This window comes from Mustela erminea, chromosome 20, assembly GCF_009829155.1.
Source record: "Mustela erminea isolate mMusErm1 chromosome 20, mMusErm1.Pri, whole genome shotgun sequence".
NCBI classification, from domain to species: Eukaryota; Metazoa; Chordata; class Mammalia; order Carnivora; family Mustelidae; genus Mustela; species Mustela erminea.
In genome coordinates, this window is record NC_045633.1 from 23,800,841 (window position 1) to 23,818,607 (window position 17,767).

A 17,767-nucleotide genomic window follows, 5' to 3' on the forward strand; every position below is an offset into this window, starting at 1 on the left:
CGGCGGGGGCCGCAGGGGCGGCGGTGGCTGCCCGGGCGGCGGCGGGGGCGGGCGGCCGGGGACGCGGTCCGGGTAGCGCCGGGCCGAGCGCGGAGCCATGGGCCGGGCTGGGACCGGGACCGGGACCGGGGGCGCGGCGGTGGCTGTGGCGGGGCCGCTGCTGCTGCTGTTGCTCGCTCGGCCCCCGCCTGCCGCCGCCGGCGACAGCAGGAAGAGCGGTGAGCGGGCGCCGACCCGCGGGAGCCATGGCGGGGGGAGGCGTGCGCTGGCCGGGTTGGGGGGCTGCCGGGAGGCGGGGTCTGGATTGTGACTCACCCTGGGGGTGCCTGTGCGCTCACCTCGCGCGGGCGCAGAGCCCAGGTCCCCACCCCAGGCAGGGGGTTTGGGGGGGTTCAGGGCGGCCCCTTGCGGGAGCCGAGTGTTAAAGTGGTGGGGGTGGAAAGGACGCTGGCGCCCCATCCACTGTCCCCGGGGCCGAGTTCGTCCAGACTGACCCCTTGGAGTGCGCCCTTCGCTCTCGGGCCCTCCCGGCGCGTTTAGGTAGGGCACAACCCACGGGCGAAGGGACCGGGAGGCGAAGGAGCGCAGGGGGACGCAGCTGGCACTCCGGCTGCGGGAGAGAGGGGCTGTGCCATGTTGTTCTGGGGCGCCCCGCTGGCTTCAGAGACTTGGGAGTTAGGAGAAAGTTGCTTAGATCCAGGAGTGGGGCCCAGGTGGGTGGCCCGTCTTCATCCTTCGCAGAGTCTTAGCCAACCTAAGTGCAGTGACTCTCAGCAGCTGGCCGTGCTTCTCGCAGGCTGGACTCCCAGGTGGACCTGAGGAGCCTGGCGGGCCAGGGTTGTCTGAGAGTCCCCATCCTTGACTGAACCCCCAGGAGGTGGCTTCTGCACTGCCCCCCCCACCGTCCTGCCTGTGGGTGCTGAGTAGCCTCCCCTGACTGTGGCCTGAGTCTCCCTGAGGGCCCTGTGGCGGGTGATAGGTGGCCCACACCTCCCCCCCTCCACAGCAGGCCCCAGCCCACACCTCCCCCTGGACAGCAGGCAGCTTATCCCTCTCAGCAGGGGCTCTCTCCCTCCACTTCCTGGCTCCCTGCCCCTCCCCCCTTCCCTGAAACCCTCCAAGCTCTTGTTTCTTTGAGGGCTGTGCCTCTGGTGTCTGAGCTTGGCACGGCTTGAAATGAAAGGTAGTTTACCCGGAGATGGGCTCCTGGTTGAATTGCTCCGTGGGATATTGCCCTCCTTATGTCCACCTGTTTCTCCATCCTGGGGCAGGGCTGAGGGAGGGCTCGCTGGTGGGGTTTATGGAGATGGAAAACTTGGGGCAGCTCCTCACCTCTTGGGCCTGCTGAGAGGCCAGGCCCTGTGTGGCCCTGGCTTCTGGAGTCTGTGCATGGGCAGGGTCTCTGTACAGGGTACCTGTGTGTGGTGGCGTGCCCTCTCTGGGGTTCCCAGGACAGTCTCAGGGACTTTTTCTCTTTTCCATCTGACCCTGTGTCCTTGGAGGGGCCTGTGGCACAGGGCTGGGGTCCATGAGTCCGAGGCTCCCTGAAAGATGTCATGTGGTAATGGCCTAGCATTTAGCAAGATAACCGGGTGGGGGTCTGGGCCAGGGAGGTCAAGCTGTGGCCCTGGGAAGGGGTTTCCCTAGCTCTTCAGGGGATTTTGAACAGGTCTCTTATCTCCTGTGCACCTGCTGAAACGTCACACCTACCAGCTGTGTTCCAGGTGCCCTCAGGCTGACATTCCAGCGCTGGCAGCAGCAGGAAGTCCTTGCCCCTTTCAGGCCAGGTTGCTGGGTGCCCAGCTGGCAGACTGTTTCTCTAAGGTGCCCTGGTTCTGAGGTGGGGGTGGGGGACTGTCCTACCTCGGCTCCCCAGCACTTTGCTCTGCCCTTCTCATCACGTTATCCTAGGGGCTGAAGCAGCCCTGGGAGGAGGTTTGTGTTAGGTCAGCAGCTTCTGGCTTCCTAGGGTTCAGTCCACAGCCTGGGGGGTGGGACCTGGTGGCCAGCGGCCACAGGGAAAGTCTTGGATTTAGAGCCTACCCCTGAGCTCCCTGCTGTGCGGGGCTCCTTTGGAGCTCAGTCTGGCTTTGCAAGTGGGTCACTACCTTCTCTCCAATGCCTCCACGGGAGGCTCAGGAGGTTGGCAGAGGGGATTGGCTCTCCTGGCTCCCTCCCTGCTCCCCTGGCTTACCTGGAGGGGCCCCTGGCCTGCTGTTGAGGTGGGGAAGGGGAAGTGGAGATGGTGTCAGCCAACCACTCGCCCAGTGGGGCAGGGAGAGGCCTTCAGCCTGGAAGAGAGGGAGGTCACACCCTACTGTGTCTACAGTGCATTTCTTCCAGAAGCACTTTCGTATCCATTAACTTTGGAGGGCAGGGCACCTGAAGGGAGGTGCTGTCTCCCTTAGCCAACTCACAAGGAAATTGGGACTCAGAGAGAGGAAGGGACACCCAAGGTCACAGGAGGCATGAGGCCTGAGCCTGAGCTGGGGCTGGACTCTCTGCCTTCCAGCCCAGGCACCTTGTGACTGGAACCCACGCCCAGTTAGCTATCCCCAGGAGCACAAAGAATGCTCGGGGTGATCTGTTCTGTAGGATCTCCAAGAGGGAGGATTGTGGGTGGGCACCACACGTGGGGTCAGACACCTGCTCTGGGGCAGGGTGTGCTCCATCAGTGGACACCCCCAGCAGGGGCCTCATCAGGGTGGGTCCTCCTGTCTCTGGGCTGAGCTCCAGAAGACTCAGAGCTGGCCCTGGAAAGGTTGGCATGACACAGGCCGAGTTACAGAGTTTGGAGGGGTGGGGAGCCGGGGAGCCACAGAGGTGGGGACCTGAGAGGGGCTGGAAGGCTGGGGCCGGGAGCCTTTTGCTGCCAGGGGCCCCTGCCTTGTCTCTGTACCACCCTGCATGGGCACACGCCCACGTGAGCACAGGAGCCAGCTGTCCCTTCATCTTCGCACCTGGCCAGGCTTCCTGCCTGGGCTCTCCTCCCCACCAGGGTCTCTGCTCGCCTCCTGTCTGGGTGAGGTGGAACTCTGACTCTCCTCTGGCTGTGTCTCAGGTCACTGTGGGCCTGAGCAGGTGGCCAGCCTCTGGGCCTGAGTCCCCTCACCTCAGCGTGGCCCCCTGCACAGAGTGGGAGGGGAGAGAGTCTGCTGCTGTCCGGTGCCCAGGACAAAGGTGGGGGCAGGGGCGGCGCTACAGCCCTGAGCACCTCCCGTGAGCCTCCATCTTTTGACCCTGGAGTCACCGGGGCTGCAGGAGGGGAGGACAGCTGCCATGGTTGGTGGAGCAGCGACGGGGCCGGTGGGGGGCGGGGTGTGCCAGGCTCCTCTGTCTGTGGGGCTCCGTGAGGAGGTGGGGGCCCAGCTGACGGCACCTTCTCCCCGCAGATGTCAGGCTGGTGTCCGAACATTTCTCCCAGTCCCCACAGAAGCTGTCTTTCTACAGCTGGTACGGCAGTGCCAGACTGTTCCGCTTTCGCGTGCCCCCCGACACCGTGCTGCTGCGCTGGTTGCTGCAAGTGTCCCGGGGCAGCAGCCCGGCCTGCGCCAGCGTGGAGATCACTGTGTAGGTCCCCTCCCCCTCTCTCCCACCCCCTTCCCCTCCCCCTCCCGGGCGCGCCCCGCCAGGCCCTGACACCCCTGCCGCCCTCCGCCCACAGGTACTTCCGTTATGGTGCCCCTCCTGTCATCAACCCTTTGGGCACCAGCTTCCCTGCCAACAGCTCTGTGCAGTCCCCCTTCTTCATCAAGATGCTGGACAGCAACGCTTCCCTCAACATCTCCCACCCAGCCCCCGGGGACTGGTTTGTGGTGGCCCACCTGCCCACCGCCTCCCAGAAGATCGAGGTGAAGGTAAGGGGGCTGCCTTCGGGGAGGAGGGGACAGGCTCCCTCACCGCGGGCATGCCACTCGCTGACTTTGCTCTAGGTTCCACCCAGCATGCACAGGTCCAGTGCCCCCCACACTTCTCCACACCGTTCCATGCCTGGGCTCTCTGCTCCAGCCCGGCACCCCCCCCCCCTCCGCTCCACTATGTCTGCTCCAGCTCTGCCCCCCCCAGCTCCCGTGTCTGCCCCTGACGTGCCCCCCACGTATGCATGTTCTTTCTCCCCACACTTCGCTCTCTCCCTAGGGTTTTGTTCCCACCTGCGCCTACGTCTTCCAGCCTGACATGCTGGTTGTGCGGACGGTGGAGGTCTCCATCCTGGAGCCTGACGTTCCCCTTCCGCAGACCCTCCTCTCCCATCCCAGCTACCTCAAGTGAGTAGGGCCCCTGGGGAGGCGGAGCCTCCGGGCGTGGTGCCTCAGGAGGCTGGTGGAAGGCACAGAGGCTGAGCGAGACCCTGTCCCCCCCGGCCACAGAATCTTCATCCCTGAGTACACCCAGGAGCTGCAGCTGGAGCTGCAGGGCTGTGCCGCCAACGGGAGCCTGGGCTGCCCTGTGCGCCTCACCGTGGGCGCTGCCACCCTGCCCAGAAACTTCCAGAAGGTGTTCATGTGCGTCAGCCCCACTGGGGCCTGCCGCCTGCTGCTGCCCTCACCACCCTGGGACCGGTGGCTGCAGGTGACCGCCAAGAGCCTGGCGGGGCCTCGCGTGCTGGTGGCTTTCCAGGTGGTAGCTGCCCTCACAGGTGGGCTAAGGGGGAGGACGGGCACGGGTGGCTCCGCCTCCTGCCGCGGATCCCTAGGCCTTCCCGTGGCTGAACCCCTTGTCCCCTGATAGCCTGCAGGCCGTGGAACCTGAACTTCCAGCACCTTCCACAGAGCAGCCTGAACGAGAGCTGCAACACCTCCACGGGACTGCTGCCCCCACGCCCCGGTGACCACGGCGACCACGGCCTGGGCAGGAGCAGCAGGAGGCATGGGGGCCCCTGCTGCCTGGCGAGCTACCCAGTCATTCGGGAAGACCTGGACGTGGTGTCTGTGCGCTTCTGGCCTGTGGACAGGGTGTGGGTGCGGGTGCGGCCCGCCACGCCCTCGGTGATGCGGCTGTACATGGACACCGGCATGGACAGCGGGGGCTCCCTCACTGTCTCCCTGCGGGCCAACAAGGTAGGTACCCTGACCGGGGAGGGCCTTGCTTCCTGGCTCAGCCTGGGCTCAGCCCCGCCCAGCCTCAGGGGTGCTGCCTGGGTCTTCCTACGCTGACTCTGGCACAGAGAGTAGGTCGGCCTTTCCGGCAACAAGCTGACCCCCGCAGGCCCTGGGGCAGATTAGGGGCTCTGTCTGAGGAGAGGGAGGCCTGTTCTGCGGGCTGTGCCTCAGGAAGTGAGGCTGTGGGTGGGATCAGGCTGGGCGTCCCCCGTCCTGGAAGGAAGGGTTCTAGAAGGGCCCTGGGCCAGCAGAAGGCACGGAGAATGGAGCCAGCCAGAGTGGGAGCCCGCTGCCTTGGGACTGGGGCCGAGTGCGTGGCTTCTCCTTCCAGACTGGAATTACCAACAGCACCTTGGTCGCTGTCTGTGTGAATGCCGCCTCCCCCTTCCTTGGCTTCCGCACGTCGCTCAACTGTACCACAGGTATGCGCCGGCAGTGTGCGGCCCAGGGTCCCCGGCCAGCCCCTCTGGCTGCTACTGATCAGCCCCCCTCTGCTGCAGCCTTCTTTCAGGGCTCCCCACTGACCCTGAGTACTGCATCGCACAAGGCCGACCTCATCATCCCCTACCCAGAGACGGACAACTGGTACCTTTCCCTGCAGCTCGTGTGCCCCGAGAGTCCCGAGTGAGTAGACCTGGGGACTGCTGGCTGGGGGTAGGCGGCGGACTGCTCCCAGCAGAACCATGCATGGGGCTGCCCAGGTCCAGGTTGGGGAGCGACCAAAGCCCTGTGGGGCCCTTTGCCTTCCGGGAGTTGTGAGGGCTTCTTCTCCACGTGCTCACCCATCATGCTGCAGCCCTGGGAGTCAGGACCCAAGGAGGGGGACCAGTCCAGGACATAGCCCCAGGAGACTGGGCCTCAGGGCATGTTGGCGGGGGGTGGGGGGTACATCTCAGACTCGGCAGAGCTTGCTGCTGCTGTCCTCCAGGACTGGGAGCCTGGGGGCCTCGGATGTGGGTTCCTGTGTCCCAGAGCCTGCAGAGAGCCCGGACGAGGTACGGGCAGCGGGTGTCAGCAGCTAGGCTTCCTGCGGCCCCTTCCTCACAGGGAGTGTGAGCAGGCCTCGGTCCTCGTGGAGACCACCTTGACCCTGGTGCCCTGCCTGAACGACTGCGGACCCTATGGCCAGTGCGTCCTGCTGCGCAGACACAGCTACCTATATGCGGGCTGCAGCTGCAAGGCCGGTGAGGCCTGGGCCCACGGGCCTCGGGACACCGGCTCTTGTTTTCAAGTTTACGTATTTAAGTCATCTCTCCACCCCGGGTGGGGCTTGAACTCAGGACCTGGGATCAAGCCTTGCGTGCTCCATCAACTGAGCCTGCTGGGCGCCTTGCCTCTGGGCCTTGCAGGGCAAGGTTGGGGAGCCCACCTCCACTCTGCCAGGGCCCGAGAGGGACTCTGCCAGGCTAGGGCAGATGCCTCCTCCCTGTTCCTTCCTCCGTACTTCCTCAGTCCCTCACCCCCACTGTGTCTCAGGCACTGATGGCCTAGGCCTCCCCTGCCCACAGCTGCCCTACTCCTGCCCTGCCCCATTCCAGCCTGCTTCTGGGTGAGAAAGGGGCTTCTCTGCCGGTCTTTTGGGGAGGGGAAGGCTCTGGGGTTCAGCCCCCTTGGCATCTCATTGGCTCCCAGGCTGGCGTGGGTGGAGCTGCACGGACAACAGCACGGCCCAGACGGTAGCCCAGCAGCGGGTGGCCGCCCTCCTTCTCACTCTCAGCAACCTCATGTTCTTGGCTCCCATCGCCGTCTCGGTGCACCGCTCGCTCCTGGTGGAGGCCTCTGTCTATGCCTACACCATGTTCTTCTCCACGGTGGGCTTGCTGCAGGGGGTGTGGGAGTGGGAGGGGGCTGGGAGAGGGGCTGGCTGCGGCTCACCACCCCTGCCCCGCAGTTCTACCACGCCTGCGACCAGCCCGGCGAGGCAGTGCTCTGCATCCTGGGCTATGACACCCTGCAGTACTGTGACTTCCTGGGCTCCGGGGTGTCCATCTGGGTCACCATCCTTTGCATGGCACGGCTGAAGGCAGCCCAGAAACACGTGAGTGACTCCTGACACTTGTGCCTGGGCTCCTGGCCCATCGTGTGTTGAGGACTAGACCACAAAGAGGGCTTGGTGCTTAGAAACCTGCTGTGCCTTGGAAGCCCCATTCACCTGCTGGAAGAAGCTGCCTCCAGCTGGGAAGGGCTAGCTGCCTGGGGATGCCAGGAAAGAACGGCAGTGAACAGGGTTAAGTGAGGACCCCAGCCTGTCTCTCCCACAACCCCCTTCAGAGAGGAGGCCTAGAGCGCCTGCCTGAGGCCAGGCCTCCCTGACGAGCCCCCGGCTCTGCTCCCACAGTCCCAGGTGCTAAGGACACTCTAGGGACTTTTCTGCCTCAACTGGTCCTGGCTGACAGAGACACGTGGCCTGGCACCTTGCCGTCCATGTGTGTGCCTCAAAAGTTCACTGGTGGACGGATCAGTGCATCCGTGGATCAATGCAGAGCAGGACAAAATCTGCTGGCAGCTCTCAGGCCAAGGGATAGTGGGGGCTGTGGGACAATGACCAGGCCCAGGGCACCTGTTCCTCCCGGACCTTGTGTGGTCATGAACGACTGGCTGAGGGTTCCCGTGACCCTGTGGTCACCCCTGTGTCTTGTCCAGGTCCTGTTTCTCCTGGGCACGCTGATCTTCGCCATGTCCCTGCAGCTGGACCGCAGGGGTGCCTGGAACATGATGGGGCCTTGCCTCTTTGCCTTTGTGGTCATGGTCACCATGTGGGTAAGGAGCTGGGACAGGCCAGCGCTCCTGCCCAGGCCCCCTCCCCTGGTGATTGGGAGAAGACGGTCTGGGCCCCCCACAGACCCCTGCTTCGGGGGAACAGAGCCTGGCCCTCCATTCTGGCCATGTTCCTGCCCCTGGGCCCGAGTCCCACACATCTGCTGAGAACTTGCTGGGGGCACCCATGAGGGCCCAGCATGGCTTCGGGCCTGGCCCATGCCAGGTCTCTGTGCCCTTGGGGCCTCTCCAAACAGCCACACCAACAGTCCATCCCACTGCCCAGACCTGGGGGGAGGGATCCTGGGAGCTGCGGCTCCAGTAGCGTCCTCTGCCTGTGCTCACGGGCCGCTTCACTCCAGGTGTATCGCTGCGGACGCCGGCGCCACTGCTACCCCACGTCCTGGCAGCGCTGGGCCTTCTACCTCCTGCCCGGCATCTCCATGGCTGCTCTGGGCATTGCCATCTACACCTCCATGATGACCAGTGACAACTATTACTACACCCACAGCCTCTGGCACGTGCTGCTGGCCGGGAGTGCGGCCTGCCTGCTCCCGCCACGGGAGGAGCACACCAAGCCCTGGGCCTGCTCGCAGAAGCTCACTTGCCACTACCAGATCTGCAAGAACCACCGAGAGGACCTGTATACGGTGACATGACGTGGCCAGCTCAGGGACACCGGCCACTGTGATGATGGACTCTCTGGCCAGGGGCAGGACCAAAGGAGAAGGACCCTGTCCAGGTCCATTTCCAGCTGAATAAAATTGCCCGCACACTCTTTGGCTTCCTTCTGAGGAGAGGACTGCACCCGCCCCCTCAGTTCCCAGGTGCCTGCTGGTCCCTCAGCAGGTCCCAGCCAGCGTCTGCTGGGACACCTGGGGCCCAGGCCTGGCTCCTTAGAAACTTAGGGCCTGTGTTCTGGCTGAAACATGGTGGTTGGAGATGGGGAGAGAGAGGCCCCCATCATCCCTGTTCCCCTGTGAGGTGGTGAGGTGAGACCCAGGGGACCGAGGAGTCCTGAGCCCACCTCCCACAGGCCTCTGCCCCACCAAGCAGGGTTTGTGCCCTCTTTGCATCCCTGGCTCCGTGATGAGGTGTGCCCTGATGCCAGCCTTCCTTGGGCATGGGGGTGCTCCCTGCAGATGCACGACTGTGGCGGGAGGTGACGGCACTCACCAGGGAGCTGCTGGGCCCTGGGGCTGCCACGAGTGGCTGGGTTTTGGCTGTCCAGTCCTGCTGCTCCCCTCTGTTTGGCACTTGGCTTTGGAACTGCAGGCGCTGGGGACAGGGCTGCTGAGCTGCTCCGGGTGTGCAGTACCCCGGGGCACACACTGGCCTGACTCTATCTCTCTAGCCACCCCATGGGTTCCTGGGCCCTGTCTGGGGGGCTACGCATCCTCTCTGGTTGCTTCGGGGAAGGAAGGGATGACTGCTGCCTTGTATAGGCCTGACTGTATTTGGGGAGGGGTTCCCCAAGACCTAGCCCAGCCTCTGGGGGAAGCAGGAGAAGGGGGGCTGACTGCCTCTCCCCTAAGGCCACACTGTAGTGGGCTGCTCTCTGTACCAGGAGTGCTGGAAATGGCCAGAAGTGACCGCAGGAAGCTCAGGCAGCTGAAGGTGCCATGCGGTGGGGTGGGGACATGGAGCCCTCCCACTTACTGTCCCTACTCCCCCACCCCTTGTCACCCTGCACTTGTAAAGGGAGAACAAACATTTATATATGGTGTTTTTTGGGTTACAAGTTTTCAAGACGTTAAGACATTTTTATGTCGCTCTGATTTTGCTGTGATTGCTGAGTTTAATATTCCACAGTGATATTTCAAGGCACAAGGGTCTTTTAGACAGCGCGGGGGCCGGGGGGACGGGGCGGGGGGCGGGTAGGCTCTGTAGCAGGATCTATGCTTAGTGAGGCTGGGTCTCAGAGCTGAAATCAAGAGTCGGACTCTTAACCGACGGGGCCACCGCGGCGCCCCGAGACAGAAGAGTTTTTCCACTTAACACTGATTTCTGCTCTCGGAGGGGAGCAGAGGGAGTGGGACCAAGGATGACAGCATCCACTCTTCCCCGCCCCCAGCTCTGCTCCAGGGAAAAGGAGCCGCATTTGCTGACGGTGCCTTGAGCCGCCGCCGTCACTGCCCGGCATTTTCCACGGTCCCTAAAGGCAGGAAAGGGGGCGGGACGAGGCTAGACTGACGGGCTTTTCGGCCAGTTAGCGGCGGACAGGTGCTGAGCGTGGTGTCACGACTTCCGGTTCCGGTGGGGCGCGGAACTCGGAGAGGCAGGCTGGACGCTAGGTCAGAGCCGCGTCTCGTGGGGCGAGGAGGTCCTGCCAGGGTCCGGGTCAGGGTCCAGGATTAGGAGTCGGGGCGAGGGGAGAGAATACGTGGGTAGTTGGGCTCGGACTTGGAGTTGGGGCCGCGCCGGTGTCGGGGGGCTGGGGTCTGGAGGACCGGAGTCGGGAGTCAGGGGGCTGGTGTCGGGGGTCCGGGGTGGGGAGTCAGGGGACTGGTGTCGGGGGGACCGGGGTGGGGAGTCAGGGGACTGGAGTCGGGAGTACCGGGGTGGGGAGTCAGGGGGCTGGTGTCGGGGGGACCGGGGTGGGGAGTCAGGGGGCTGGGGTCGGGGGCTCCGAGGGTCAGGGGACAGGGCCGGAGTGCGTCGGGGCTGCGGTCTAACAGCGCCACCCCCGCCTCCGGTCAGGCTGCCGCGATGCCCCTGCACAAGTTCCCTGTCGGCCTGTGGAAGCGGCTCCGGCTGCGGGAGGGTATCTGCTCCCGCTTACCCCAGCACTACCTGCGCTCCTTGGAGGAGGTGCGAACACCCACTCCTGTGCACTATAGGCCGCACGGGGTTAAGTTCAAGATCAACCCCAAGAATGGGCAGCGGGAGCGCGTGGAGGATGTACCCATTCCCATCTACTACCCCCCAGAATCCCAGCTGGGGCTCTGGGGTGGGGAAGGCTGGATCTTGGGCTACAGATACGTCAACAACGACAAGGTAGGGGAGCAGGGCAGGCTTCCGAGGACTTCTCTGGGGTTTGCTGCTCTGGGTGCGGTGCTGAGCCCTGGGGGTTCCGGGGTGGGGTGCAGTAGGGGTGTGTGCTTGCGCTGTGGTGGAGACTCAGTTCTGCGGAAGAAGCAGGCTGACCTGTGAGGATGCTGTTCCAGCTAACTTGACTGCCCGTGAACTCCTCTGGGTCTCCTGAGATGGTGATGCCTGTGGGAACCAGTCAGCGCAGGGCCACTGGGGAGATTAGCCAGGCCAGGTGTAAGGATGGGAGGACGTGTGTGGGGGGGGGCCGTCGGAGGATGGCAGGTCTTCGGCCCTCTGTCAGCCTGACACGCTGCCGTTGGCCTCCTTGTCGTGATATGGCCGCGGCCGGCACTGGCACATCGTCACTGCACTCGGGAAGGCTGGGAGACACATAGCCAGCCGTCCACCACCTGCCGTGTCTTGTGGGAAACCTGGACGGGGAGCTGGGCCTTCTGCACGGTGGCTTGTGTGTTTGAGGCCCCTTCAGGTGGCCTCTCCCTTTGCCTTGGCCCCTTGGTCCCTGGTTTGGAATGTGATGACCCATGCACCACGGGGTTATGGTTGTACGTGTGGTGTGTCTGGAACACACACCAGCAGCCCAGGCAGCGCTGAGGAGAAGCTGATCTCTGGGTCCCCAGGTGGGTCTGGTCCATCTACCTCTTGGTCCTGTGTCTCAGGAAGAGGCCCTGGGCCCCGTTTGGCTCTGTAGGGAGGAGCAGCGCACTCACGAGGTCTCTGGTCCTCCCTTAGCTCTCGAAGCGGGTGAAGAAGGTGTGGAAGCCACAGCTGTTTCAGCGTGAGCTGTACAGTGAGATCCTGGACAAGAGGTTCACCGTTACTGTGACTCGGCGGACCCTGGACCTCATCGACGAGGCCTACGGGTTTGACTTTTACATCCTCAAGGTGAGCAGGGGGATGTGCCAGCACACAGCCGAGTCTCCTGGCAAGTCAGAGACTCTCTGGGGCACGCCCGTGTCTGGGGTGCAGGGTCACCCGTGAACTGTAAATGGGCTCCCGGTGAGCACTGCTGCCTCCTTCCCTGCTCTCAGGCCTTCCTTTCCTCTGGGGGTGGCCTGGGGTCCTCTGGCTGCTGAGGAGGAGCCTGGTGGTGTCCGCTGGCGGGTGGGCAGGCACCCCCCCCCCAGCAACACCTGGCCCCATGCGTAGCCTCCTGCCAGACTCCCAAGGAGGACCTGTGCTCCAAGTTTGGGATGGACCTGAAGCGAGGGATGCTGCTGCGGCTGGCGCGACAGGACCCCCAGCTGCACCCGGAGGACCCCAAGAAGAGGGCCGCCATCTATGACAAGTACAAGGTGAGGGCTTCGGTTTGAACTTGTTGCTTCCTGTGGGCCCCGTTGACAGGTGGTAATGCTGCTCATTGTGTGCCTGGTCTCTCCCCTGCAGGACTTTGTCATCCCGGAGGCAGAAGCCGAGTGGGTTGGCCTGACGCTGGATGAGGCCGTGGAGAAGCAGAGACTCCTGGAGGAGAAGGTGAGCAGGCGTGGGCACTAGCAGACAGGCGGGGTGGGGGCGTGCGCTGCCTTAGGGCAAGCCTGGACTAGGGCCACGGCCCCCACTGAGCCAGGGGAGGAGTTGCCACCGTCCACAGCTGGCCAGATACAGCCACAGCCCTGGGTTCTGTGCAGCATGCCCTCTCCTCTCGAGGCCCTGACTCTCTCCTGTCCCTGCCCCCGCCCCCAGCTGGCTTCATAAGTTCATGGACAGAAAGACTCTTGGCGACACCTTTGGTTTCTTTGGCTACGTAGCACCCCCCTGTCCTGGGGTCTTCCTGGTATGGAGCTGAGGTCTTTTTGTGTCTTGCACCCTGGAAGGGTCTGGAGCCTGTGGTTGTTGCTGGAACAGGGAACCCACCACGGCGCAGTGGCCACTGACTCTGTTCCCACTGCAGCCCCGGGGCAGGGAAGCTGGGGACAGACTCTGGTCCCTGTGTCCCCAGTGGCCCCGTCTCATGGACAAGGTGCTGTCCTCTGGGCTGGTAGCTGTGGCCAAGCCTGAGGGGTCTAGTCTTCTTGCGCCAGATTTCTCTTGGTATTTGGGCAGCGGCAGCTGAATTCCCGTCTTCCCCAGAGCGACTCGTCCTGACCCTGGGTCCCTCCCGTAGGCTCCGACTCCTCTGTTCAAGGTCTACGTGGAGGAGCTGATTGAGCGGCTGCGGCAGCAGGCTCTGGCTGAGCCAGCAGTCGTGCAGAAGAGAGCCAGCAGGACATGAGCGACTCGGACCCATGCCTGACAGCCATGCTCACCGCCTTGCCTGCCCCGTGGCACTGTGGACCCAAGGGCCTGGGGTGGTGCTGAGGGCCACGCGTGGGTAGTGGATGAAACCGTTCTTCTCTGATGACCCAGCAGCTTCCAGGGTTGGGAGGGCTTTGTGGAGGCCCCAGGAAGTCTCGTGCCAGGGTCCCCAGAGGTCTGGGGCTATCTTGCTGCCTCTGCATTCCCCCTCCCCCTCAAGTGGGGGCCCAGCTGACATGGAGTCACCACACTTTGGGGGCAGCACAAGTAAAGTCTGAACTGGGCTATGTGTGTGCTGCTTTGCTTGGAAGTACTCTCCTGAGTAGTCGTTGAGCTCGTTGTGTCCTGCCCCAGAGACCCGGGATATGGCTGAGCTGTGGGACCGGGATTGGTGTCAGTGTCTTGCCTTCCTCCAGGAGGGTTCAGTGTTGCTGAAGCCATCTGGCAACAGACCGTCTCCCTGTTGTACATCCCCGTCTGCCTGGAGGGCTCTCTGGAGCAGAGGCCGGGTGGCTTGGGCTCACCCTGGGAGTGGCCGGGAAGGAGCTCTGCTGACACGCCATTCAGGGCGGTGGGCACCCCCACCAGCTCTCGGGAGGTGCAGGGATGGGATTCCTAGTGGGCGGCTGGGCCAGTGCCCTGAGGCTGTTCTGCTCCGAGATTTGGGGGTGCCTTGACCTTCATCCCCAGCCCTTTCCTGGGAGTACTGAGCATTGAGACCCGTTTGGATCACTCTGGGAGGACAGGGAGTGATCCCCCTGACCTGGTCCTGGCAGCTGACCCAGGGGCACTCAGCTCCCCTGATAGGTGCTGTGGTAGTGAAGACATCTGGGCAGTGTTCATGGAGGTGGAGGCCAGAGGGAGCCTGTGGCTGGCCAGCGAGCACAGCGGCAGGGGAGCCCTGGAGACCCCCCAGCATAGGGACATCATTGAGGGGCAGGGTCCCTGCTCTAGGGAGTGATCCTGAGATCTCTGGGTGAAGCTGGGAAATGCTGTCGTCAGTCCCAGACTCCTCTGGAACTTACCTTTGGACCCATGTCTTGATGCACACGATTGTTTCTGCATGTTCCCAACATTGGGAACAGATTTTATTTTGTTTTAAAGATTTTATTTATTTATTTGACAGGCAGAGATCACAAGTAGGCAGAGAGGCAGGCAGAGAGGGGGGAAGCAGGCTCCCCACTGAGCAGAGAGCCTAATGTGGGACTCGATCCCAGGACCCTGAGATTACGACCTGAGCCGAAGGCAGAGGCTTTAACTCACTGAGCCACCCAGGTGCCCCCAGATTTTAATTTTTTTTTAAGAAATTCTACCAAAAGGTGCTAGCACCCAGCCCACCCCTGCCCCAGCCCTGGCTGGCCTGACCACAGCCTCTGGCCACGGCGACCACTGTGGTGGTCTGGACAGGCCAGCCCTCGAATGCCCACTTGATCCCACTTGATGTTTCCCATCCTTAGCCCCGGACTGAATTAAATGGATCCCTTTCTAGCATGGCCTGTGTCACCGGCTCCCCCTGCCCTGTGCTGTGCACCCCAGATGCCCCCCCATCCACTGGCATGGCTCTCAGTCACACCTTGCCCCACTGCTCTTTCTTGCCCCCACCCAGGCTACAGGTTCAGGTTGGGGGATCTCCTGTCGGGACTTGCAGTGTATGTGTGCCTGCCGGTAGCTGAAGGGGCCTATGGCTGGAGCAGGGTGGGGACTAGGCTGCCTGTGGGCCGTATCGGGGGACGGTGGACTCTGGCCTTGGTCTCTCTGTCACCACTGGAGGACCATGCAAGAGTGTTAAAAGCACAGGCCCAGCCAAAGTGGGGTTACCACACTTGGGGGCAGCAGAAAGAAGGTCTCAGGGTTGCAGGTCTGCTCTCCTTGGGGCACGGGGGTTACCGCAAGCGCGGCCCAGACTGGCCCCCAGGGCTGCTGGTCAGTAGAAGGAGCATGGTGCGGTCTCAGCAGGTCACTTCCATCCCTGTAACCTGAGTCGGGTCTGGCTGTGGCCTCGGCCCTTTCTTGGCAGAGCCAGTCTCTGGTCAAATCCTCACAAAGATCCTCTGTCCAGGGAAGGCCAAGCCGTCTGAATGACGGACTTCCTTCCCCCCTAAATAAAACTCCTGGGGCCTGGGAAGGTGCCTGACAGGCAGAAACTGCCACGTGGTTCCCCTTGCAGAGGTGGGGAAGCTCGCACACGCTGCACAGCGACCCAGAGCTGGGCACTGGGAGGCCACCAGGCCAAGTGCCCCCTCCGGTTTCACCTTCTTTGTTGCTTCTGCCCACAGGCCACGCCTCCACTAGTCTGCTGAGAGTCTCCAGTCCCCTCACTGAGGCCCCGCAGGCCCTCAGGCCTCTATATTGGGGTGGCTAGTTGTACTGATCACCATCAAGCCCCCAGAAGTGCAGACTGTGCTGCGCTGGCCCCGGTGGGCAGACAGGCTGGGCCCCGTCCCTCCTCAGCCCTCCAGGAGCCCCTGGGCAACGCCCTTGTTCGTGTGTTTCATTGACAGTCCAGCCAGTCTGTGAGGGCTGGCCATCACTAGCTATGGACGGAGTAGTCCCTTGGGACTGGGGCAGCAGAGGTCCCTGGAAGGGACCGTCAACACCATGGGGTCCTGAGGCCCAGGAAGGATACCTGAGGTCAGGAAGGGCGTGGCCCAGCCTGTGGCTCTGTGCCTGGCCCCTCACCTTGAGGGTTTTGCCTGAGTCCCACTCAGGTGTATGTCGGCTTGCAGAGTGGGGGGTGTGGAAAGAACAGGCAGTCCACAGCTTCTCTCTGCTAGGAACACAAAAGAGCTCTTGAGAAGCCACCCACGTGCACTGTCTTTTTCCCTCTGGAGCCTGTGCTCCAGATGCCCTTCCGCCCCCGCCTGCCGCCTGCCCCCAAGCCAGAGCCCGGGTCCCATGGACTGGCTAAACAGCATCAGCCCTACGCCCTCAGGCCCCTTCTGCCACAGCACGCCAGAGCCCTTCCCAAGCTCTCCCTGAGCCCCAGAATGCATCTCCCAGTGCTGGACCCTCCAGCAACTCCCAACTCCAGCGGACCCAGCCTTATGTCCCCACCCACACCTTGTCCCTGGACAAGACCTGTCTGCTGGTGGTGTCCAGCAGACAAGGGGGCTCACTTGTGACTGAGCAAGTTGGGGTGAGGCCAAGCCAGTATGGAGAAGTCTGGGGCCAGGTGCCTGGGCTGGTGAGCAGCTTTGGGGCCATGTAGCTCTGGGCCCCACCTGGCCCAGCCTGAGCCCGTTTCCCTTGGACGTACAACTACTACAGACCTGTGTTCCAGATTCCGTTTCCCAGGTCCCTCTGACCTTGGCGGCGGCTTCCTCAGCAGCCCCTGGGCACCTTCCACCGTAGCCTCTTCCCAAAGACCTGGGGCTCACGAGTCGTCACAGGCCTGTGACTGTTGCTCACTTGTCTTCTCCAGCAAGCGTGGGCTGGACGTGGTCCAGGAAGTGGGATGTGGCTTCCCAGGGCTCTCGGGTAGATGTCTCATGGGGGTCTTCGTGGTGCTTGTGCTGAACCGAGGATATGTGGACTGTCTCAAGACGGGGGTGGGTTGGCTCCGGGGTGGTCAGTTCTCAGGGAGATGCTGTGTTGAACCGTTGATGAGAAGCAATGGTCTTGAGACATCCAGGAAACCCTTACCAAGGGGCTGGTCGCGGACAGACCCAGGGGGTTCAGGCCAAGGGAAGAGCAGGTACAAAGTCACTGGTGTGCGGTTAGTTTCTGCAGGGTTGGGGAGTGCTTGGTGTGACTGAGGTTCCAGAGTCCCGCCGGGTTGGGGCACAGGGTCTGTGAAGCAACAGGGCTGGCCAGGCTGGCCTCTGAAGGCTCTTGAGAAGGGACAGGGTGAGCCTGTCTTTGTGTTCACTAGGTTGGTGAGAGTGGAGGAGGGGTTGGCAGGCAGAAAAAGCTGGCAGGCCCCTTGGAGGTCTCAGGTGGATTGAGAGCTTGGCTCTGTGTCCCTGATGAGTTTCCCCTGCCCTTTCTCCCATTGCCCTCACCCATTATTTTCTCACTAGATGGCCTGGCCTTCAGCCCCTGGGGCAAGCCTGACCTGAAATCCTCCTCGAAGTGCAGGCTGCAAAGACATTGTTCCTGCTTCCAGCAGGTGGTCAGGCAGGACACAGAGTGGGCTGGGACATGTCCCAAGAGGGACCTGGACCCTTCACACTGAATGTACATGAAACACACGCACGCACGCACACGCACTCAACAGCTGGTGCAGGAACAGGGTCCTGTGATGCCTGACCTGACACTTGAAGGGGACTCAGTGTGTGGGCCCACGGCAGTATTGCCTGCTCCCTCGGCAGTCAGGAGTGGCTCAGGGGGTGGCGGTGTCTAAAGGGGCTGGTTGCCATGGCTACCATAGGGTTCTGAGGCCGTCATCTGGTCCCTGCCTCAGCCAATCGGCTGTGGAAGCCCGAGCTGCAGCCCAGAGTCACACTTCTTCCTCCCAGCCACACAGTGGCCAAGAGCAGGGACCCGCGTCCTGGAGTGACTGAAAGTGCTCAGACAGACAGCCAAGCCCATCATGGCGGACCGTGGGATGGTGGGGCGTGAGCAGGCACACGGAGCCAGGCAGGTGAGGTAAGCCGGGCGGGCCGACAGATGGGCAGACGGGCGGG

General features: G+C 63.0%; 2 protein-coding genes across 4 annotated transcripts; both read left to right on the top strand.

Moving 5' to 3' along the window:
- Window positions 1-29: 29 nt before the first annotated feature.
- Window positions 30-9,634, top strand: PGAP6 (post-glycosylphosphatidylinositol attachment to proteins 6). Its single transcript, XM_032327608.1, has 13 exons — window positions 30-218; window positions 3,393-3,570; window positions 3,665-3,857; window positions 4,138-4,265; window positions 4,368-4,636; window positions 4,729-5,057; window positions 5,431-5,521; window positions 5,600-5,723; window positions 6,147-6,283; window positions 6,732-6,910; window positions 6,991-7,137; window positions 7,743-7,859; window positions 8,219-9,634. Exons 1-13 carry the CDS (start codon window positions 98-100, stop codon window positions 8,513-8,515), a joined length of 2,310 nt encoding a protein of 769 aa, XP_032183499.1. The 5' UTR covers window positions 30-97; the 3' UTR covers window positions 8,516-9,634.
- A 443-nt stretch (window positions 9,635-10,077) lies between these two features.
- Window positions 10,078-13,427, top strand: MRPL28 (mitochondrial ribosomal protein L28). 3 transcript variants are annotated; one of them, XM_032327648.1, is made up of 6 exons: window positions 10,078-10,150; window positions 10,557-10,853; window positions 11,640-11,792; window positions 12,068-12,202; window positions 12,294-12,380; window positions 13,012-13,427. In XM_032327648.1, exons 2-6 carry the CDS (start codon window positions 10,566-10,568, stop codon window positions 13,117-13,119), a joined length of 771 nt encoding a protein of 256 aa, XP_032183539.1. In that variant the 5' UTR covers window positions 10,078-10,150; window positions 10,557-10,565; the 3' UTR covers window positions 13,120-13,427. The 3 variants fall into 3 exon arrangements, with proteins under 3 accessions (XP_032183539.1, XP_032183541.1, XP_032183540.1); XM_032327650.1 differs by having other exon boundaries at window positions 10,119-10,196; XM_032327649.1 differs by lacking the exon at window positions 10,078-10,150 and adding an exon at window positions 10,161-10,243.
- Window positions 13,428-17,767: the final 4,340 nt, after the last annotated feature.